General features: G+C 38.1%; 1 protein-coding gene and 1 long non-coding RNA gene across 2 annotated transcripts in view; one reads left to right on the plus strand and one right to left on the minus strand.

Annotated features, from left to right (window-relative positions):
* The window catches only part of dchs1b (dachsous cadherin-related 1b), an 89,385-nt gene extending 82,141 nt beyond the window's left edge, over nucleotides 1-7,244 (plus strand). The window contains exons 15-21 of the mRNA XM_027138917.2: nucleotides 114-227; nucleotides 1,444-1,655; nucleotides 1,783-1,934; nucleotides 2,085-2,215; nucleotides 2,364-2,650; nucleotides 2,849-2,990; nucleotides 3,091-7,244. Coding sequence (XP_026994718.2) covers nucleotides 114-227; nucleotides 1,444-1,655; nucleotides 1,783-1,934; nucleotides 2,085-2,215; nucleotides 2,364-2,650; nucleotides 2,849-2,990; nucleotides 3,091-5,687 — 3,635 coding nt within the window. The 3' untranslated portion in view covers nucleotides 5,688-7,244. The remainder of the gene's footprint in view (nucleotides 1-113; nucleotides 228-1,443; nucleotides 1,656-1,782; nucleotides 1,935-2,084; nucleotides 2,216-2,363; nucleotides 2,651-2,848; nucleotides 2,991-3,090) is intronic.
* A 5,258-nt stretch (nucleotides 7,245-12,502) lies between these two features.
* The window catches only part of LOC113638318, a 34,638-nt gene continuing 23,325 nt past the window's right edge, over nucleotides 12,503-23,815 (minus strand). Inside the window, exon 2 of the long non-coding RNA XR_007138738.1 lies at nucleotides 12,503-12,933. This is a non-coding gene — a long non-coding RNA (uncharacterized LOC113638318). The remainder of the gene's footprint in view (nucleotides 12,934-23,815) is intronic.

Raw genomic sequence — 23,815 nt, forward strand, 5'->3', positions numbered from 1 at the left:
ACATATTTTTCTTTGATATGAAAACTTTGCCCAACTGTTTATTTTACACTTCATTAACATTGAGGCAGCTTCCATCAATGCAGCACTTAGCTTCAATCTGCTCTGATCCCCAGGTACTGCAGTGGCACAGGCACAAGCGCAGTATCCGGATGGCACCCGCAGTGGCATCACATACAGCATTTTTAGTGGGAATAAACAGCAGTCCTTCAGCATCAGCTCAAGCACAGGTCAGCCGAGATCATTTCTTAATACTTCCTATTTTTGGCTTTTTATAGTCTACAAGGAATTAGTTTGAAAAGCAATTTTACAGTTCATAAGTAAATGCTTAAGTTTTCTTTTGCCTTTATTAGTTATTACCAGTTTGATATTACTTTGAAGTAAGCACAGCTAAGTATTACTACCGTCGGAATTCCTCACACTGTTATTTTGTTGTCTTTTATGAAACTTAAAGATGACAAAAAACAAACAAAGTAACTTTTAAAAAAATGCTTCTGTAGGCATTGCATCCTCCATCCATCATTAAGCAATAAAGAGCTTTCATGCTATACGTTCTCAGTTTCACAATAAACTTTTTTAGCTGAGCCACCAGCTTGTCTACACAACTGCATTTAGAGTTTGGTACATCATTAAATAGTGTATTATGAAGCACAGATTTAATATTTTGTACAATTATTGTACTGGTACATGGATTTTTGCTGTTAAAAGTGTTTCCTAAAAAAAAAAAAATCACTGAAGCCGGAAATGTAATTTTTAGCCTGTTTGTGGCTGTTAATTTAAAAAATGGCATAACATGTTCCTTGCTGCACAATAAAACAGCCAAAAATAATGCTGTAAACAGATTTTGCTTTAACTATGGAACAAGAAAATGGAAAAGTTGCCTTCTTTATTTTATTACATGGTGACAAGTAAGGATTAGTTGTACAACCCATACTTCTTATATGAACTTGTGTAATAATATCTTCCAGTAGGTTCTACCTTACTTAAAAAAATAATACTATTATAAGGGGTACAATATGCATGTTTTTCACATTAAATGAGTAGGTGTGAAGCTGATTGAAGAGTGTGGTTCTACTGGACATATGTAATAACAGCATGCTGATATGCAATATAGCTGAGGCAAAAGTTATATTCCATGTCTTATTTACCATTGCCCCTGAGGATGTACTTAACTCTTCTGTGGTAAAAGTTTTGAACTAGGGAGTAAAAGCTAAACTGGCAAACACAGAAGAGCAGAGTGATACACATAAGAACATCCCAGCACGATTGTAGTAAATATAAACACTCTTGGAACACCACTTGAACACTGTTGGAACACCACCAATCAAATTAGTGGACCAGAATTAGCTACTGCATAATATCTAATATATTTTAAACTAAAACCTAACTGTCTATATATTCACATACCACCGCCTCAATGAGTGCCATTTATTTTGATACACGCAGGTGAGATTTGGGTACAGAGATCCAATGGCCTGGATTTTGAAGACACCCCAAGACTCCGTCTAGTGGTGAAGGCTGAAACTACAACTTCCAGCTCCTTCATGGCTGTCAACCTGATTCTTCAGGACATCAATGACAATTTGCCCCGCTTTCAACTTCAGAACTACATAACGTACATGCATGAGGCACAGGGATATGATTCGCCAATTATTCAGGTTTTTTAATCTTTATTTCATGCAAATCTAGTATATCTTTTCCAATTTGAAAATGGTAAAATGTTATATTTAAGAGAACTCTGGGATGCTGCAAAATTACTTACGTAATTACATTATCTCTTTTCAGGTTGTAGCTGAAGATGTGGATCAGGGTCCAAATGGTCAGGTTACCTACTCCATCCAGTCTTCTGGTCGTAGCGGGCTGTTTAAAATTGACCCTCTGACTGGCAGTGTCACCACTGCAGCCATCATGGATCGGGAAATCTGGGTGCAGACCAAGTGAGTCTTTATTTATCAGGTCTTTTTTTTTTTTTTTAAATGTAATATTTTGCCCATTTTTGAAAATAAAAGACATTTTGAAAATGAAGAAGTGGAGGATTGGAACACTGAACATTAAACATTGCTGAATGTTTCTCTTCCTTGTATCAGACTAGTGATTATTGCAACAGATCGTGGCAGCCCCAAGCTTGCTAGTTCCGCCACTGTGACTGTGATTATTGTTGACCTCAACGACAATAGTCCCACAATCCCTATGCCAAGGGAAGTGCGAGTGCCAGAAAGTGAGTGTGCAAACATGTGCCTTCTTTTTATTAGTTTTCTTTTCACCTTGCTTTGTTTTTATACTCAGTGAACCTCTATGGGCATGAGATAACCGTGATATGCTTCTTATACCCACTAAATGCATATTATGTCTCTACAATCTCCTAGACTCCCTTATCGGCACAGAGATCACCATGGTGACAGGGAATGATGTTGACTCGGGCCCAACACTGTCTTATTCACTGTATCTGGACAAAAACTCACAGGGCAAGTTTGGAATCCACCGCTATAGTGGCAGAGTGTTTTTGACTTCTCCTTTGGACTTTGAGGAGAAGACATGGTACACACTAACTGTTAAAGCCTCGGACTCTAAACATCAGACTGATGCCAATCTGACAGTTGTGGTGGAAGATGTAAATGACAATGTGCCTACCTTTACACAAGACTTATACCAGGTATATTTGTAAATAATGTATGGATTATCTCAGTCTCACTCATAACAACAGTATTACTCATTAGGTCTTGGATGAATTTAGCCCCAGATGTACCTTAAATGTTCATTTAGCAATATTAGCAAGACATGATTTAGCAAGAAAAAATAAAAATACTAATAGATGAATAAGAAGATAACCTACTTCCTTGTGGCTTCCCAGGTTTCATTGGCAGAACATTCTCTACCTGGCACCCCTGTCATTACAGTAACAGCCACAGATCGGGACTCAGGAGAAAACGGAAGAGTCACTTACCGACTGATATCATCATCTAAAGAGGGCTTTTACATTGATTCCAGTAATGGTACAGAGATGAATTTTTAATATCTGTTATATTTGCTGCAAAAAAATTACAAAGATTTTTAAAATGAAACTTTAAAAAAAATTATGTCTTTTCTTTACAGGCACATTGTTTATAAGTCAAAAAGCTGAATTTAACCCAGAGCGTCCCACTGTGAGGGTGGTTATTGAGGCTCATGATGGAGGAATGCCATCTCTATCTTCCATTGCTACTGTCCAGGTACAGCTGACAGACGTGAATGACAATGCCCCTATGTTTAATCAGCAAGAATACAGAGCCACAGTGTCTGAGGACCAGCTTCCTGGAGGCACCATCCTGACTTTGGAAGCTGTCGATGATGACCTCTCACAGGAAAACTCAGGTTTTGACTTTGCCATTGCAAGCGGCAATATTGGAAATGCTTTTCAGATTGAGAGTAGTGTTCGTTTTATAGAAGGTCATGGTTTCCAGACAGTAGGCACACTGATACTTGCAGAGCAGCTGGACTTTGAGGCGACATCTCGCTACAACCTCACCATTGTGGTATCTGACCGTGGTGTTCCCCAGCGCAGCTCCAGTGTTCCTGCTATCATTACTGTGAATGATGTCAATGACAACCCTCCAGCATTCAGCCGTGCTGAGTATGTAGTGTCTCTGAGTGAAGGTGTGTCAGCCGGTAGTGAAGTCTTACGGCTGTCTGCAACTGACCCAGATTCAGCTCCAAATGCAGAGATCCAATATAGTATTAGTTCTGGAGATGACACAGGCCTATTTTCAGTAGACCAGTGGACTGGAGCTCTGCGTCTGCAGAAACCTCTGGACCGGGAGTCTCAGCCGTCACATGTAGTAATTATTCAAGCTTCAGATGGTCATGGTCAATTTGCACTGGCTCCTATTAATGTGGAGGTGAAGGATATTAATGATAACCGGCCCTACTTCCCTATCGAGGTCATGACTGCAAGCATACGAGAAAACCAGCCCGCTAATTCAGCAGTCACAGTTCTGCATGCAATAGACCATGACACTGGAGTTTATGGACACCTGAAGTATTTTATATTGGACAGATCTAGTCCGGGAAAAGACTTCTTTTTGGTGGATCAAAACACAGGAGAGGTGCGTTCTCGTCAGTCATTTGACTTTGAAAAGATTAACTCTTTCCATTTCATGGCTTTGGCTATTGATGCAGGCAACAACTCTGCCACAGTTACTGTACAAGTCTATGTAACAGGGGAAGATGAGTATGAGCCAGTTTTCACCTTATCATCGTTTTCCTTTGAGGTACCAGAGGGAGCCCAGAAGGGCCAGAGCATTGGTCAGGTGCAAGCCAATGATGAGGATGGTGGTGTTGATGGGATTGTGCTCTACTCATTAACAAGCAGCTCCTCATTCTTTGATGTCAACAAGACCACTGGTGTGATCTACCTTAAAATGGATAGTGCTGGCAGTTCTAGCGGCCAAAGCCGTTCCAAAAGGGAGACACGCCTTATGACCATGGATGTAATTGCTCATAGTCCTTTAGAAACCTCAAGGGTTACAACTGCCCAGATAACTATTGATGTCAGCAACACATCCTTTGGGCTTGCGACTGACTTTAACATTCTTCTGATCAGCATAATTGCAGCCTCTCTTGGTGTAATAGTCATTTTAGTCATAATTGCTGTGGCCTTATACCTAGTGAAGTCTAGACGCAAGAAGAAAGGGCAAAACACAGCAGCTTCAGACACAGCACTGCAGCAGTTAGATGAATCAAAATCCTCAGGTGGGGAGAGGATATATCACCAGACCCTTCCAGGGTATGCTGGCGATCAGGGGGGAGGTGGAGCTTCCTACACAAGGGGAGGCTCCTTGGATCCATCACACTCTAGTGGAAGAGGATCGGCTGAGGCTGCAGAAGATGATGAAATCCGGATGATAAATGAGTATCCACGTGTGGCTAGCATTACCTCTTCAATGCAAGAGCACATCTCTGCCCGAGGACCTGATTCGGGTATACAGCAAGATGCTGACCAGCTCTCTGACATTTCTGGTGAAACAGGAACACTAGATGCAAGCCAGTGGTTTAAAGCGAAGAAGTTGGGAAGTTTAAGTGGCACCTTGCTGTCTGGTCAAGTTCCACTCTATAGAGATGAAGGAGCTGGCTACCTTGGAGTGGGCAGAGGGTTGAACATATCCCATCCAAAGGATTATGGGTTCCCAGAGGATGGCAAACCTTCAATTGATGGCTCTCTCACAGCTATTGTTGCTAGTGATGAGGAGCTGCGAGGCAGCTATAATTGGGACTACCTTCTTAATTGGTGCCCACAGTTCCAACCTCTCGCCAGTGTTTTTACAGAAATTGCCAGGCTTAAAGATGAGAGCCTACCCCCCAACAACCCACGTAGACCTTTTCAACCTAAAATCAAGACAGATCCTAAACCAAGAATTGATCCACCCCCTCTCATTACATCAGTAGCCCACCCAGGTGCCAAGTCTGTTCCACCCAAGCCTGCTATCACTAGGACTTTTCCACACCTAGCAACCCTCAGACGCTCTCCTATTAGCCATGAGGGTTCCATCTCATCTGCAGCTATGTCTCCCAGCTTCTCTCCATCGCTGTCTCCCCTGGCAGCCCGGTCACCAGCCGTGTCTCCTTTTGGTGTTACACAAGGCCCATCAGCCTCAATGATCAGCACCACAGAGCACTCCCTAGAGCACAGTGATGACACAGAGATGAGAATCTAATTCTGTCTAGAATTTTACACTGTCGGGAGCCTTGACAATATACCTCTGTGGGTATGTTATGAAAAAGAAATAAGTAGGACCTCTCAGCTTTTAGCTGTTTTGGTAAACTGAAACACAAAGGGTTAAAATACTGTTTTGCTGTGAAATGACGATACCCTTCTTCAAAGCCAATGTGGACCTTTGTATCTGAATTTTTTCATTCCTTTGTTTGTTTGGTTTTTTTTTGGTTTTTTTTCTGCCTGGCTGGCCAGGAAGATAAGCTTTAGTGCTCTTTTGTTCTTTCATATATTAAAGACTGACAGCTTTGGAACATTTTGCAGAGTCTGTCCAAGATGGCTGCTATCACCACTATTTTTGCATCCTATTAGAACTCTGTGAAGGTGCACCAAGAGATTTCACTGCATATGCACATTAGAAATGGTAGTTCAATGTACAATGTATATGTATATATTTTTATTTTAAATGGTCTCATTTCTTAGTAGGTTGTGTTTTTTTAATAAGAAAATGCCATTACCTCGCATTTATAAAGCACTCACCTTTACATTCTGTATATGTGTATGTATGGTAGCCATAGTGCTTATGCATTGTTGTATAGTGTTTAGCATCACCATACTGTATGGTTGTTGATTTCTGTGTGATTTTGGCTGTGTGATTCTTGGACAATTATTTGAATGATTGGGATGTATTGTGACAATTGTAATGTATTGATAGTAAGATGTTTTGATAATTATTTATATAAAATTCAAACCATAGGGATCTTGAGCTACCCATGTTGCATATTATTATAATACTTTCCTTCAGTGTCTGTTCTTTTGCCTGACCTCCTACAGCAAGGCAAAGAAAATGATTGACAAACTCATTTTATTTGATGCATATCTGCAGGCCTTAAAAGTAACTGATAAAATGACACGCTGTATTTCAAAGGAGTTTCTTTACAATTCAAGGAGCCTGACGAGCTATGTGTTTGTATGTTTGTGTTAATTCTCACACTGTAGGGTGTACAGTTCCACTTTTCTTACAGGAAAAATCAGATGTTTGCTAATGTGTGAAAGTCAAGTGCTTCCATATGGTCAGAGAGGAAATCAATAATAAACAACAGCGAAGCTATCCACAAGACAACCGGCTAATAGTATTTTTTAGCATGAGATGCACCTACCTTCTGAAATACACCTTGGACATTCAAAGCAGCTTTAAAATGTCCATGTGTCACCTTATATGTATACTCTCATCCCACCACAGATTACAATCATAGCAAAGGAATGTCCTCTTGTTGTCCTGGATGCCCCCCCCCATCCTCAGTGGACATTTTGGCTACAACAATGCCTCAAACTGGAATAAAGCAAAAGGAACCTGAAGTTGAGCTTGTTTAAGAGGATGCAAAGTGTACATTTAAAAAAAAAATTGTTTGAAACAAAATATTTGGCAAATCACTGGCAGCAGAGTAGTAGAATTTCATCTGGACATATATTTAAGTGAACAATTACATTTGTACAGATGTTTGGGTCTTACTGCTTCGTCTTGTCTTCTTTTTCATACTGAAGCCTAAATAAACTCTAATCATTGAGCTTTAGCAGGAATCAGTCAAATTGCTTGTTCATTACAAATGTATTTGCCTAAAATTATTTGCCCCTGTGACCAGTACTGGCCTTACTCTTTGTACTGCCAGGTGCATATGCTGAGCCTGATAATTAAATAGGATCATAACACGTATGGTGGAATAGTTAATGTATTTCTTTGAGTATTACGTTTCAGGAAAAATATTAGGGCATAAACATAACTTTTTATTGCAGTGCACACAGCATGTGGCATGTCATGTGTGATATCAATTTCTAAACACCAAAAATGTGAAAGTGAGTATTGTCCTTGTTCGAGTCATAGAACAGCTGCTGACTGGAGAAACTGTCGTCTACAACTCAAGACATTTCTGTCTGTAATGGAGACAGCATCAGTCTCACACATATACACACACATACAGTACACACAAAAACACACACATGCAGGCACAAACCTTTAATTACACTGTTTCTGCTCCAATTGGAGAAGTGAAAAGAAATACTGTAGGTTTGTGGAAAAACCATGTAATGTTGATTTTTGTTATTGCTCTCATAAGGTGGACAGGCTTGTTGGATTACTACAGAAATCATTTTGTGTTTACATAAAAATGTTCTTAAGGAGTATTTACCATCTTAAAGCACTATTTACCATGAGATTTTAAATAGCGTGCGGTATTGGCTAGCGTGATAGCTTACAGTAAGGTGCACCCCAAATCACATACAGTACATATGCACTATTCTACATCATCTTGTAGTATAGTGTGAATAGTGTTTTCCAACAAGACTTTTTAGTCTAGAGAGGGCCTTTATTTTGTCATATATACATTACAGCACACTGAAATTCTTTCTTAATATATCCCATCTTTGGAGTTTTGGGTCAAAGCACAGGGTCAGACATGATGCAGCGCCCTTGGAGCAGTGAGGGATAAGGGCCTTGCTCAAGGGCCCAACAGTGGCAGCTTGAACCCCGTTCTTCCAATCAACAACCCAGAGCCTTAATCACTTGAGCTACCACTCCCCCAATAGCTGGGTGATGCATATATTCAACCTGATTAAAAAAATAAATAAATGTGGAACATTGGCCACTTTAAGCAGTCAACAGTCACAGCTTTACTTAACATAACTAACATCATTAACATAAAAACAATTACTTACATAATTTGCCATTACTGGGAAATGGCTCAAACCTCAGGTTAATTAAAAAATAAACATTAGTGTTCCATTTAAGATGATATTATTGTTCTAAAGTTAGTCTTCTCTAAATATTCTGCACGATAATGTACATAATGCATAGTGTAAATGCATGGTATGGTATGGTATGTGTCCTTCATTTGGGACATGAATTTAGATTTTCTGGATCCATATGGGAGGGATGAACACCATTTGTAAATAACCATTCTGTGATTCTGACAATGATGGTGGTGGAGGGTGCTGTTTAATATTCCATAATGTTGAACCAGTTTGTGATCTGGTGAACACAAACCAGTATTGTATGCACCAAACATATAATTGACAATTTCCACAAATATCAAATTATTCAGTTAGCCTTTGTTTCATGTGGATGGAAAAATCCTTGAATAGACCACTCAATCAAGATAAAACTGTTTCATTATATTCAATTTTCTTTTATTTGTATAGCACCTTTTACAATTGACATTGTCTAAAAGCAGCTTTACAGAACATAAACATAGAACAAAAGGTTGTTATTGTGAGCAAGTCTGAGGTTACTTACAGTAGGCAGAGTGGCAAGGAAAATCTCCCTTGAATGGTAAAGGAAGAAACCTGGAGAGGAACCAGACTCAAAGGGGAACCCATCCTCATATGGGTGATACTGGAAGGTGTGTTTATCAATATATAGTACAGTTCGACAAATGTTGTATTAATGAGAAGATTGTTGTCATCTTCTCTTTAGTATAGCAGAGTCTAACTGGACCTGGTAAATCTCTAGATGCATCAGTATGCTCACAGAGTCGGCCTCATCTCAGTGGAGGTCCAATAAATGCGAAAACAGATAATAAACAGATAAATGTGAAAACGCTTACCACCTTTAGTAGACATAGATATTCTGGAAACTACCAGAATTCCTGAGCGAAGGATTGTCACATGTTAGAACACTAGTTAGATAAATTTGAGCTAAACCATTAAGAGCCTTGTACTTAAGTAGCAGCAGTTTGTAATCAATTCTAAACATAACAGGTAGCCAGTATAAAGATGATAGGATTGGGGTTATATGATCATATTTTCTTGTCCTGGTAAAAACTCTGGCAGCTACATCTTGGACTAACTGTAGCCTATTTATTAAATAAATAAATTTAATGCAGGACAACCACATAGTAATGCATTACAATATTCTAGAGGTCATGAATGCAGGAACTAGCTACTCAGCATCAGATAAGGATAGGATGTTTTTTAGCTTGGCAATATTTCTAAGGTGAAAGAAGAAACACCCAGGTCTTTCACTGTTAAGCTAGTAGTAACAGTACATCCCTCTAAATGGAAGTTGAAGTGTGAGAGCTTCTGTCTACTGGTTTTTGGACCAATAAGTAGTATTTCTGTCTTATCAGAGTTTAACAACAGATCATAACCGTGACTAATGAACCGTGAGACATGGTTAGTCTGTTCTAAAGGTAGTGTGTACAGTATGAGGTAATGATCTGTGATGACATCTATTCCGTGTGATATTATTAAATCTAGAGTATGATTAAGATGATGAGTTGCTCTAGTGATGTTTTGTTTAAGCCCAAATGAGTTTAGTAGGTCCATGAGTACTAAAGCATCCTTTGTATTGTCAACGTGAATGTTAAAGTCTCCTACAATTAACACTTTATCAAAATTAACCAATAGGTCTGAAAGAAAATCAGTGTAGGGCCCTGGGGGTCTATATATGGTTGCTAGAGCAATATATCATAAATGTAATAAGTCACAATATCTTTGTATTGATTCGTAGTGGCTCTTCACTCTAAGTGGAAAAGTGGGCAAAAAAAATGCAGTAAAATACATTCCTTTGTGGAACAGAGCTACCATTTTTTTGTAACTTATCACTCAAGTAATCTTATTAATGTAAGTTAGCAACTAATGTCAGTTACTAGTATATTTGCATTTCCAGTTGGATTTCCTAGTCTCTTCCCCTATGTTTAAATTCGTGTGCATTTGTGCTCTACGATGGGCTCGTCCCCCCCTGTTCGTGGTGGATTCATACCTTGCAACCAATATTCCAGGGAAAGGTTCGGGATCCTTCCTGACCCTGACTTAGCATTTACTGAAAATGACTGAATGAATAAACGATTATAATGCATCTCAATTTAGGTTTATGATTTGTTTGAGACAGGCCCTCACAACACTGTTACTATATCTCAAATTCAAGCTTCCTAAATTCCTGAAGTATTATTAACTTATTGTTATTGTACCTATAAACCTTTTGTATAAATGGCTCCAAATTGAACCTTGCAAACATAGAGAAACCTTTATTTTCAAGTATGTATTTAACAAAGTACTGTATAACAGCATAGTCTAGTATTTGTTGCAAAAAGATTTGAGTCTTCTATAAATTTGTTTTAGTGTTTGTCTAGTCAAATGGTAAAGCAAGAACGTTTATATAAGAATTACACTGATTCTAAGACAGCAGAGTGCAGCTTTTTTTCTCTTTCTGGCTTTCTCTATCCACTGCTCCAGCTGTTTGTCTTAAACCTGCTCTGTCTCACGCTCATGCAGCGAGTATGACTTTGGCCGAAGCCCAGCTTTTCTTACACTCCACTACTACTCATGTCTCACAGATTTCCACTCAGCTCTGATAGCTCAGAGATTAGTGCTTTACATGCTCAGCATTAGAACTCAATGAAAATTATGACAAAGTCAGTATCAGGAAATACATGTACTGTAGATCATAAATGACTTTTAAATCCTGCAATATGAACGATTCATTTGCTTTAATAAAAGGTTACAGGTAGGATGAGAAATAAATCCAATTACAACTCCTGTCTATGAATTTTGAATGATCTATGTGTTAGGCACAATTTATTGCACTCTAAACTTTTGGCCTGGAATATGAGTCTGGGTCTTCCATTCAGCCATCATTTATCAGGGTAAAAAAAAACTTCTGATATTAGTAGCTGTACTTTTTCAGAGCCGTTAACATGTCAGCTGCTGTATGATTTCTGGCAATAAAAAAGCAGTTAGCTCACACTACAGACATAGCTACTGACTTATACCACAGAATAATCATAATTCCTAGTTTAGATCCTGTACAGATTCATTCATCAGCAGTATACAGTAAATGGTCAGTAAATGATCCATACCATCTAACATCGATAATTTAATATAGAATCACAAATGAGGACTATCAGTTTTGTGTGTGTACACACATTGCATTTCAAACTTTCCCAGGCTGCTTTGACACCTGCTGCCCTTGAGAGTTTCCTTGATAATAATATGGTGTCTGTCACGCAAAATGCATTTAAAACTCATTAGGCTCTTCATCTTGATTGCTATCACAGATGATGATAACAATAATAATAATTCATCATTCCTCAACTAAAAAGTATCTTAAATGTCTAATCATTTTTTTCCTGAATGAACTCCGTTAGGTCCATGGGTCCAATTTTTCATCGAGTAGGATTCACACACATTTAAGGTAGATGAAACCGACTACATGGATGTACTATGCATTATGGGAAACAGCTACAGCCTATTTCATAACTGCACACATCCTGTACATTGAACATGTGCATTTAAAAGAAGCAATCAAAGCAATTTTGGGGTTAAACCTTCATGCTTCTGGGCTATGTACACAATGGATTATTACACTAAGAAGCATACAAGGTTTCTTAAAGGTCATTCTAATTATGATAATTTCATGTACTTCTGTCATGATTTTAATGACTGAATAGGTATAAACTATTTTATAGTCCTATTAGTCCTATCTGTCATCATGATTATGTTTGGATATTTTATTGTTCACTTTATTTGTGTACTGAAAGAGTTCCCAAAGCTGTTCTGGGCTTTTAGTGATTCAGGCACTAGATATTTCCTATATCTTTTCCATTCCTTATCACATAATATCAATAATATTTTTCCATTTTTGGGTGAAAAGCTTTTAGTAGTAATGAATGAAATAATGAGATAATTTGTCATTTCAACATCTGCTCTGTTACACATGGTATGTTGCAAATTTTTCTCACAAACTGATTTCTAGGGAAAAAAGAACCCAAAACATAAACCAGGGCTGGAACCAATTGTGTGTTTGGAGCATTAATGATCTTGGGGTATTCTGATGGTCTTTATTATATTCTGATAACTGTTTATGGATTGTTTGGCAGAACATGTTGTGCTTTGCTTGCTGTATATACACTGCTGTACATGGCCAAATGTATAATGACGTCCGAAGGGTATACCCTTTATCATTATATGGGTTTTTTAAACATCCCACTACAATCTTGGTCCTCCCTTAGCTATTAGAATTACCTCCACTTTCCTAGAGACTCTAGACTCTCTCTTTCCAAAAGATTTTTGATAGCTGTGGGGATTTGTGCTTATCCATCCGCAAGAGCATTAGTGATGTCAGGCACTAAAGCTGGGTGAAGAGGTTGACGTTAGAGCTCTGTGCAGGCTTCTTGAGTTCTTCCACTCCAACCTCTTCATGGACCTTACTTTGTGCACAGGGGCGTTTGCATTCTGGAACATGATTGGGCTTCTTACTACCACAAGGGAAGGGAAATCATAAAGTTAACGTTAAAAGATAAAGAACCACATATAGTGTACAGTATACAGTGTACATATAAATACAAATACAATGGCAGATCATGCAAGCTCATAAATACATTTTTCTGTTCTCAATGGATTTGAAAGCTATTTGATAGAAATCTAGGGAAAAGGTAGAGATTCAATTAAATTCAACTGAAATTACCAAAGATTTTTATGCATAGTATAATTCTAAGCATCGACTGTACTAATGGAGATTAATGAATAAAGCTTGAGGGTGTTTTTTTTTTTTTGGAATAGTTTACCACATGCTAGCAGCTTCCACTAAGTGGCTGGCTTAGATCCAATTGGGTGGAAAGAGAGTGACTGAAGGTTTGTATGATTCGTTTGTATGATTCAATTGTAGCCAATGGCATATATTTGTTATTTACATGATATTTTATTTCTGATTAATACAGGTACTTAGCAAAGCCAGTTTATAGAGATCAGATGATGATTCAAAATAGTTTTGTTGTTTTATGAGTAAAAACTTAATCAAGATAAATAACCTTGCTTTTAACATGAAAACATGACTAACTTAATTAGATTTTTTTTGTTTTGTTTTGTTTGTTTTTTTTGTTTTTAGTACTTTAATGCATTTAAGAAGTGCAGCTAGACTGTATACTGCATGTTCCAATCCCATCTACGATTGAAAGCAAAGAGGATTTGGCACATTTCTTTTATAAAAAAATAAAACTCTGCTCTTGTTACTTTATTAACCCAAACCTCAGTATTTCTTAGCAATCCCTCTAAATCAGAAAATAAAAACACTGCTTTCTACTATTTCCAAGAACTAAGTCAGTGATATTTCATGTTCATCATTTTGATCTGCATAAATGTTCATTCCAAAGTTCATGCAATTTATCTTGTCATCTTTTTATATATTTCATTCAACTTCAAGTAAATTATTGTATTACATACAGTATATGTCTTTCCACATTTGACTAATATGCAGTGCATTCATCACTATCAGCTTCAGTCTGTACTGAGCATGATCTGCTGTTCTACTTGCCAAACATTTCTCAAGACTACTGTAGCATAACAACTTGTAGTGATAGTGTGAATGTCATAGAAATGGTAACCAACCAAGTAAATATATGTTAAAGAGCATTTTTAAAAATGTATTTTACAAATACACAGAAACAGAAACTCTTTTATGCTCATTTATACCGCTCTGTTTTTGAAGGTTATGGACCTTGCTCGATCAGGAGCCACACACCAACAGTGCTGGGAGTTGGATCTCACAACCTTCCAATCAGTAGTCTAACGTTTTTAGCATTGAGCTACATTTACCTTATTTTGCAGAAGCCATTTTAAGAGCAACGTACAAAAGTTCTTTTAAATCATTGAATCCTGAAAGTGCTAGTATTTCAGTCTAAGCTGTTCAGACATCTAGGAGAAGTTTATTCCACCACATAGGTGCCAGAATAGAAGACAGTATTGATGTGTGTTTCTTGTACCCTGAGAGATAGTGGGATCAATCAAGGAGTGCTGGAACATATAAGGGAGCGTGGTGCTGTGTGGGAAGTGAAAAGAGCTTTAAGATAATGGTGCTGGTCCCTTTCTGGCTTTGTAAGCAAGCATCAGTCTTTTAAATCTAAGCTACTGCAAGCAGGGAGTGCAGTAATGGGGTGGGTGTGGGAGAATCTCACCATTTTGGAGCACTGCTATCTTTTGGATTGTAAAATGTGCAGTTCCATGTTATTAAGACTTTGCCAATGTGGGGATGATGTGAGACCCATCAAGTGAATATGAAAATATATTTTGCTTCCTGTTGCTTAACCACTTGAAAATTCCCTTCACAATGCAGCAGTCAGAATGTTATTGTACAGATCTGCATTTTCGAAATGAAAATTGATGGAGAAAAAACTAACTACTGCAGTTGTATAAATATTTATCATGTTTTTCTGTGTGGATAACTTTGTGTGGAAAACGTTACTCTGACATGTACAGTACTCTTCAACATTTGGCCATATAGTGTCTGAAACATCAGTTATTTGATCGTTTATTTCAATCATTACATCATAATAACTGCTTATCCTTAAATTTGTACTAAATTGTATAATTTACACATATTTATTGCTGCATCCAAGTGAAGAAAGCACCAACAACTTGTCTGTGATATTCATAAAATGCACAGTAACACTTCTCCTATTGGTTTTATATCAATTTACCAAATATGGACAACATTTCCATAAGGTCATTGAAAGATGAGACTAAAGAAAGACTGCTTATATTTTCGTCAGATGTGGGATATTTTCATTTTTGTCAGCAATGAGTGATGGCGCTGAGTGAGAGATGTTGGCAGATTCTGCCCTCTCCCAAGGCACAGGGTCTCCATGCGGAGGTAGGCAGAGCTCTATCAGATATGTCTGACACATCACATCAACACCTCCCGATTTATGACTCCCCTGGCTTCCAACTCTGAGAGACTGAGGGGGTGAGAGCATGTATATATGTATGTATATAAAGTATGTGAATGTGAGAAACTGAGGAATAAGTAAAAACAAAGGTAACAGATAATTGTGTGAAAATCTCACTTCTTCTGTAGGTCAAAATTAAGTCCTGAATGTTGTTATTCTGTTTGGGATACATTAAAAAATTAGTTACACACTTAATTAGCCTGTTCAACCCCAAGCCTATATTAAAAAACAAATTGCTCAAATTAAAATGAGAATACCTTAAAAACTACAGGATGTATTTGAATAATTCTGGTACTTGGAATAATTATGTAAGAGAAAATGGAAAAAAATGTGTAAAAAAACAAAACTAAAAGGAAAAAACTTTTGTCAGAGTGCTTACAGTATCCTTGTTTACATATTTTTTCTGTCTGTTAATTTAGCCACTTGGTGTTGGAATTGGGTTTTGTTTAAGTGCAAATGGTCTTTGTAGTTTTATAGTGTAGGTCCTTCCTGTACTTTTGGTTTGCTGCATGTGTAGATAGCTTCATATGTTTAAGAAAACATATAATAATATAATATAAAGAAGTTAATATCCATTAGTCAGATCACATATGTACTGTAACTATGGGTGTTGAATTTTCTGTTCGATATATTTAGCAATAATTACAGCACTCTCTGACAATTTGAAATAACCATAATATGTCATTCTGAAAAGAATATTTTCATATTTAGGCCACATAGATCCCTTAAAAGTACACTCCAAAATGCTATTTTACTTTTAGAACTCAAGTGCTGGGTTTGGGTTTTTGGGTTAGGAAGTTTGGTTGACGCGAGCCAAATTAGGTTGGGGGTTGTGCGGTGAAATAGAACAGGCACACTGCATCCAAATCTTCTGGAATTCTTCACTGTGCCTGTTGAGACTGAGCCAGAGCAGTCGCTACACACTTTTTACTGGGGTATGACTCCCATAAAATCTTCCTGATAAACCATTGTCTGATGGGGCAATGTTCTGAAATCATTGTTCATTTAGGGGGATAGTTATTTAGTTTGTCCACAAAAAATGGTAGTTGTGGATTTAAATGAATGAATGAATGAATGAATGGATGAATGAATGAATGAATGAACACTACTCCCATTATGACCAGAATATAATTTTTTGTTGCTGTTTTTACAACAAATAAATAAATAAATTTTTGAAAGTGATTAGTTTACCACATGTATAATTTTGTAATTATATTTGAAATATTAACCAGACAATCTCTGGAAAATTGTCTGTAGTATGTGAGTGAATGAGTGTGTGTGTGCCCTGCGATGAGTTGGCATTCCGTCCAGAGTGTATCCTGCCTCAATACCCAATGATGCCTGAGATAGGCGCAGGCTCCCTGTGACCCGAGAAGTTCGGATAAGTGGTAGAAAATGAATGAATGAATGAATGAATGAATGAATATTAACCAGACATTATGTAGGCAATGATGTTTAACATGTAGTACTAGTAGAAGCCATATTTTTAAATGACAACATATTTACAGTTGCCATTGTTATCGTGACACAGGACTACCTCTCCCATCAGATACTGCACTCCACATGATGCCTTTGAGCATGATTCACGTTCAAGTTAATTAGCAGAGTAGTCATGTTTTTTACTTGTTCATTATTTATATGGACAGGATTTCTAGGCACAGTTGGGGGCCGGAGGGAGTCCGGTTTGGGGACCACAGGATTTCGTCTCTGCTTTTTGCAGATGATGTTGTCCTGTTGGCTTCCTCAAATCAGGACCTTCAGCGTGCACTGGGATGGTTTGCAGCCAAGTGTGAAGCGGCAGGGATGAGAATCAGCACCTCCAAATCCGAGCCCATGGTTCTCAGCCAGAAAAGGGTGGCTTGCCCCCTTCAGGTTGGTGGAGAGTTCCTGCCTCAAGTGGAGGAGTTTAAGTATCTTGGGGTCTTGTTCACGAGTTAGGGAAGGATGGAGCGGGAGATCGACAGGCGGACTGGTGTATCTTCTGCAGTGATGCAGTCGATATACCGGTCTGTTGTGGTGAAGAGAGAATCGCAAGGCGAAGCTCTCTATTTACCAGTCGATCTACGTTCCTACCCTCACCTATGGTCATGAGCTATGGTACAGGCGGCCGAAATGAGTTTCCTCCGTAGGGTGGCTGGGCGCTCCCTTAGAGATAGGGTGAGGAGCTCAGTCACTGGGGAGGAGCTCAGAGTAGAACCGCTGCTCCTCCACATCGAGAGGAGTCAGCTGAGGTGGCTCGGGCATCTCTTCCGGATGCCTCCTGGACGCCTCCCTAATGAGGTGTTCCGGGCATGCCCAACCGGGAGGAGGCCCCGGGGAAGACCTAGGACGCGCTGGAGGGACTATGTCTCTCGGCCTGCCTGGGAACGCCTCGGTATTCCCCGGAAGAGCTGGAAGAAGTGTCTGGGGAGAAGGAAGTCTGGGCGTCCCTGCTTAGACTGCTGCATCTGCGACCCGGCCCCGGATAAGCGGTAGAAAATGGATGGATGGATGGATGGGTGGATGGATGTTTTTTACAGCACATCAATGCACCTCATTTCAGTCTGGGTTTCATTTTTGCTCGCTTACAATAAATAAATTCTGCGCTTGTATCTGCTGCCTTTGCAATGACCTGACAACAGAACATTTAACTTATTTTAATTATCATTATCATGAACTTTTTTCCAACAGTTTTACAATAAAGTCAAACTTTTCACCAGACTTGTTTCCTACATTTAAATTTCAGCTGGCTTTTACATGAAGAAAAGTATATGCATTACAACCGGTGTCAAGTGAGTCACAAATCATTTGATAGATTATTGTTTCTGATTGAAGTCAGAAAGTTTTAAATTGTTTCTTTTTTATTGGACTGAAAGCCTTTTAACTGAATCATTACTCATGTGTGTTAAAGCTGAGTCAGAGGCCTGTGGTGTCTGCTAATAATTACGCCTCTTGTCTCCAGGTCCTTATATTTCCGTGGGTGTCTGGTAAATTGCCCAAAAGGAGGATTCTGTGGCTTGGCTTAAGATGAATTTCAAACAAGGAAAATGTTCACATTAGGAATGAATCAATTTGGGTTTGGTTTCTTTGGTTTTCCTTTGTTATATTAACCAGTGTAAAATTTATTGACACTATACAAACATACTTCTAGAGGTAAAATATAGGATTAGAGTGAAGATGAAGAGCTTTTCTCTACTTTTGATTAGATTGTTAGAAATTTTGTTACATACATTTTTGTCCAAATTTTGTTCTAAATTAATCAGAAAAAAAATAAAGAAATTAATAAATTAACACACTTGAAAAATTGTCCAGGTTCTATATTTATATCATTGTAAAGTGTTATTACCGTTGGTGTGTATATAATACGATCAGCTGTACTAATAAAATAATTGGCAGGGAAGTGAATAACGTTGACTTTGTCTTTTTCAGTGGTGGGAAAAATTAAGCAGCAAGTGAACAGTGAACAAATTTGATGTGTTGGAAGCAAGAAAATGGGCAAGTGAAAAATATCTAGGCTATTTTGACATGGGCCATATTGTTATGTCAAATGATTGAATCGGAACATCTAAAAAAAAAAAAAAGCAGGTCTTGTCGGGTGTAGCCTAGTATGCAGTGGTTAGTACCTAACAAAAGCTGTCAAGAAAGGAAAACTGGTGAATAATCAACAGGGTCATGGGCATTATAGTCAGGGTCAAGGCTCATTATTAGGGTCAGGGTCAAGGCTCATTATTGCGTGTCTAGCCTGTGTGGTTAAATCCAAGAGCACCGAGAACTAGACCACAGAGCAATGGAAGGTGGTGACCTGGGTACTTACCTGGGCTAGAGATGACACCATTATTCACTTATTATGTACTGTATCATCTACCTAAACATTGATACAGACAAAGTACACCCGTTTTTGGCAACAGTATTTCTTAATGGCAATGGTGCCATCATGCCACATTGCATGTTCAGGAATGGTTTGAGGAACAATTCAAGGTCTTGACTCGGCTTCCACATTCCCCAGATCTCGGTCTAATCAAGCATCGGTGGAAAGTGTTGGACAAATTAATCCAATCCATGGATGCCCCACCTTGCAACTTACAGAACATAAATGATCTGCTGCTAACGCCTTGGTGCCAGATACCACATAGCACCTTCAAAAGTCTATGGAGTCCATGCCTTGGTGTGACAGAGCTGTTTCAGCTGCACAAGAGGGAACTTCACAAGGCAGGTGGTTTTAATGTTAAGGCTGATCCATGTATGTGTGTGTGATGACACAGTTGCTACTTACATGAACCTGCTGTTTTTTTCACTATAAATCAAATACAAAGCATTACAAGTCTCCAGAGCTATTTAACTGCATGTAAAATCAGCTTGTTACTGCACAGCTGTAGTGCTGTAAACATTGACCCTGAGGTTCCAGATCCCATTTCTACCCATCAGGGTTACTGTCAACATTCCAAGTCTGGCAAATTCTGACCTCAGTCATGCTGGGGAGTGACAAAGCAAGATGAATGGAAGTGGGAAAGTGATGTACTGAATTAGTGTATAAAACTTCTCTCCCCTTTTGTGTGGCTGAGGTCCACAATGACAGCAGGAAATAGGCACCATATACAGTATAATGTCTTTACAGAAGAAAAAAAAGATGAGTTCATCTTAGCACTGCATTAAAATTTTTATTGCAAGGCCATAAAGGGTGTTATAGCTCATTAGCAACTTAAAATCAATTAATAATTACATTATGCACATAACTATACCTGGCAGACATATCTATATGAATAAAAATGAGAATGTGATAGTGTGGCAATGAGACACATTTAGAAAATGAGACGGTGACACATTTAGGCACAGAGACTATGAGACTGAGACAGGTAGTGTGAGAAAATGAAACTCATCCTGAGACAGTCTGTGTTGTGGAATATATGAATATATGACCAAACGGCTTTAATAAAACAATGTTTTATGCACACACCCCCAGTTATGATATATTAAATAAATGCATCTACAATGAATTATGATGGATTGTGAAATACTGGTGTTGAAATTATGCCACTTAACCCCTCCAGTTTTCAGATTATACAAATATGTCTCCATAACAATGAAAAAGCTGAGGGCCATAGTAGCAGGAAATACAAAACTCCCAAAGATGACAAAGGAACATCAACTGGATCCAAGACTCATTAGAACCCCATGACACATATGTAGTAATCATAGAAACCCAATGATGGTTACATTACTTATACTTGATGAAATATGTGGAGGGAGAGATCTGGAAGTGAGTCAATAACATGTCAAGTACATAATCAAATCCAGTTTCAAACTATTCTTTAAACAGGAGAGAATTTAAAGGTTTCGTGATTACATTTCTGCTTCATTGGCAAAACAAGTGTGGGTAATAGTTTGCACTCCCAATAGCTGGATTTCTGCCGGTTTCTTTCATATTAAAATGCATATGAAAGTTAAACCCCATTTTAAATGCCAATTTTTCGCATCTTACATTTCTCAGGTTTCAGAGGAAGTGCCAACAAAAGAATCACTCCATTACTTCAAAACCTTTTCAATAATTTTAATGAAGATGAATAACTAATGTACTAAACACGTGTAAATAAATACAATACAAGGAGCAAAAGCTTATCTTCAGGACACACAAGAGCTTGTTTTCCAACAGGACATTTCACAAAAGTGTCTCTCAGTGATCATCCTCTGTCCATTTAGCACACCTTTCACAGAATTATCATATAACATACTCTCTATGGCTTGTTGATGCATGGTACAAACTCTACAAGGCCTCTGTAGATGTGCACTGCTATATGGTACCAAGAGGATAGCAGCAGATTTTTTCAGAAGTATAACACTTCCAAAAATCCTTCTGAGATTTGGAGAATCCGGAGGCTAAGTCAACATCTTGAACTATTTCTAATTTTTAATCAAACCATTTCTGAACAATGTTTTTAACCATAACCATGTCACCAGTTCACTACTTACCCTTTCATAGACCATGTTAGGTAGACCTGACATTTTGGAGATGTTCTGATCCAGTTATCTACCTTTCATTAAAAAAAAAAAAAAAAAACAGATTCTTACACTTGACAATTTTTTCTATTTCCAACACATCAACTTCAAGATTTCTCAAATTTTATAAACTGAATATAGATACTGTTCAGATATAAATATTTGGACTAATAAACAGTTTGTTATATTAATGTATGCTATGTAATATGGCAAATAAAAAAAAGATTTTAGAATATTGAAATCATAGGAAGTGTTACTGCTGTAGGTTTTTTGTTGTTGTTATGATTGAAATCATGCAAAAGACAATAGAAAGACCTGGCCTAAATTCCCTAACAATTCCCAACTACTGTACAAGACATAGGGTTTCCACACACACTACCTCATTCACAAATTAACTAGTCAAAGTCTTGTAATGGGGCTTCTGGCTATCTAGATGACTCATATCTCAAACCTGAAGACCCCCCTTTTCAGTTCCCCAATATATTTAGTTTAATCAAGCTTAATCTATAATCATCGCTAATTTCCTCAAATTACAATTCATGTATAAATTTTGCATTCAGACTAGAATATTATATGTTTAACATTTGTGTATATGAAACACATTATATTTCCACTTGCAGCTCTGCTGGCATGGAGGCAGTGAAGCCCATTGAGCTGCAAAGTGTTGACCGGAGAACTCTGAACCCAGAGTAACACAAACGAGTGGAAACTATTCAGCTAACACTCCCATCTGTCTTTACTGTACCCAAATAAAGATCCCTCCTGAACACATTTACTGCTGTCCATCCTGCTCTACATGACATGTTTTTGCTGCTGATATTATTAATAATAATAAAATAACATAAATAATAATAATAAAATATAGTCAGTGAAGTTCCCATTTCTTTATTTTTCTCCCTCTTTCTGCCTATACTTATAAATTTCCCATTACAAATGTATAACTTATCTTATTATGGGTATTAAATTGACATTTCAGAATAAAAAAGCTAACCTCTTCACCGGAGTGAATAAATTACATAGACGAGACTTATAAAAATGTCCTTAGCATTTGATGGTGAGGGAAATATGAATTCTGGATACATTTACCCATAACCACGACAATTCTATTCCAGATATGAGTGAGCATTTGGTCTTCCTACATTGCTATACTATCTTGGTTTGTCCTCTCATGCCCTATTTGTTGAATTCTAGATCATATCTCTAATCTTTTAGACAGATAAAAATTGTGTTCCCAAAAAAATATGCAGGCATCTTTTTTAATGATCCATAACCTTGCCTTATTCATTAGTCTCCTGAGATTTAGCTCCCATATGAAGTGGACTTAAAATGAATAAAGGATGAGGCTGAGACCTTTCCTTATTCCAAGGTGACATGCTTCCCTTCACCTCCCACCTCCCTCCCCATGGCTCTACTGGGCACCTACTCTGACGGAGGGTTGATTTATATGGCTGCTGACTTATTTATTTGTCTGTTTGGTCCTTTTTGTAAAGCTGATTTCCCCCAGGAGAATGGGCCTGAGAGGTATTGAGTGACTCAAGCAAACCCTCCTCCACACTATCAGGAGAAGATCAGATTGCTGCAGAGATTAAAGAAGGCATTGTGCTTGTGAATCACTGCAGATTTAACGCACAAAACCGATTCCCTTAATGGTTTATTGTGGCACCCCAAGCTCCCCATAGCTGCAGGATAGAATAGAAAGCAGATGATGAATTTTCAGTGTTTATATGCCCAGTTTGATTCCAACAAGAACAACACGAACATCGATTTTCACTCTGTTGATATCCGAAGAAGAAATGTGACAGAATACCAGATCTGAAGTTAGACTCCTTAATGGGTGAGAATATACAGTATATAAGAGAATGCAATTAGGCTGCCACAAGGTTTTAATAAATACACAGGGTATTAAAAGGTCCTTCTCTGATGACGTAAGATTGTTTTTTCCTACATCAACTCAGTGAATCAAAGTCCTGGGATATCATCTAGTAGTCATCAATAGGAAAGGGCTGAGGCAGCAGCAGGGAAATGAAGTCCATCTGTATCATAGTGAGACATCAAAGAGGCGATGTGAATGACTAAGCTGTTGTGCGTATTACTTTAACTTTCTCCTGCCATGGTGTGGCAAGGGCCATTATTATTCAACTGGATTGCGGGAAAGGGTGAATGACTTCCCAAAAACCAAAAGGTCTGGCAAAGAGTAACAAAAAATACAACCAATTCACCTAAGGAATGAAAAAGACCAAGTACATTAAAGAGACAGGACACCAATGATGGGAAACAGAAAGAATGCTTTATGGTAAAGGTAAAGTCTGTGTAGCTGAATATCCCTGATTCTGCGAGCTAGCTAAGCTCATATAAGGGGGTGCCATTAGTTTCAAGCACATCTAACTGGCATCAGAGTCTGTTTGAGCATTAACATGACACTGTGCCACAAGGTTTGCACACA

The sequence above is a fragment of the Tachysurus fulvidraco genome, chromosome 20 (genome assembly GCF_022655615.1).
Source record: "Tachysurus fulvidraco isolate hzauxx_2018 chromosome 20, HZAU_PFXX_2.0, whole genome shotgun sequence".
Classification (NCBI taxonomy): Eukaryota; Metazoa; Chordata; class Actinopteri; order Siluriformes; family Bagridae; genus Tachysurus; species Tachysurus fulvidraco.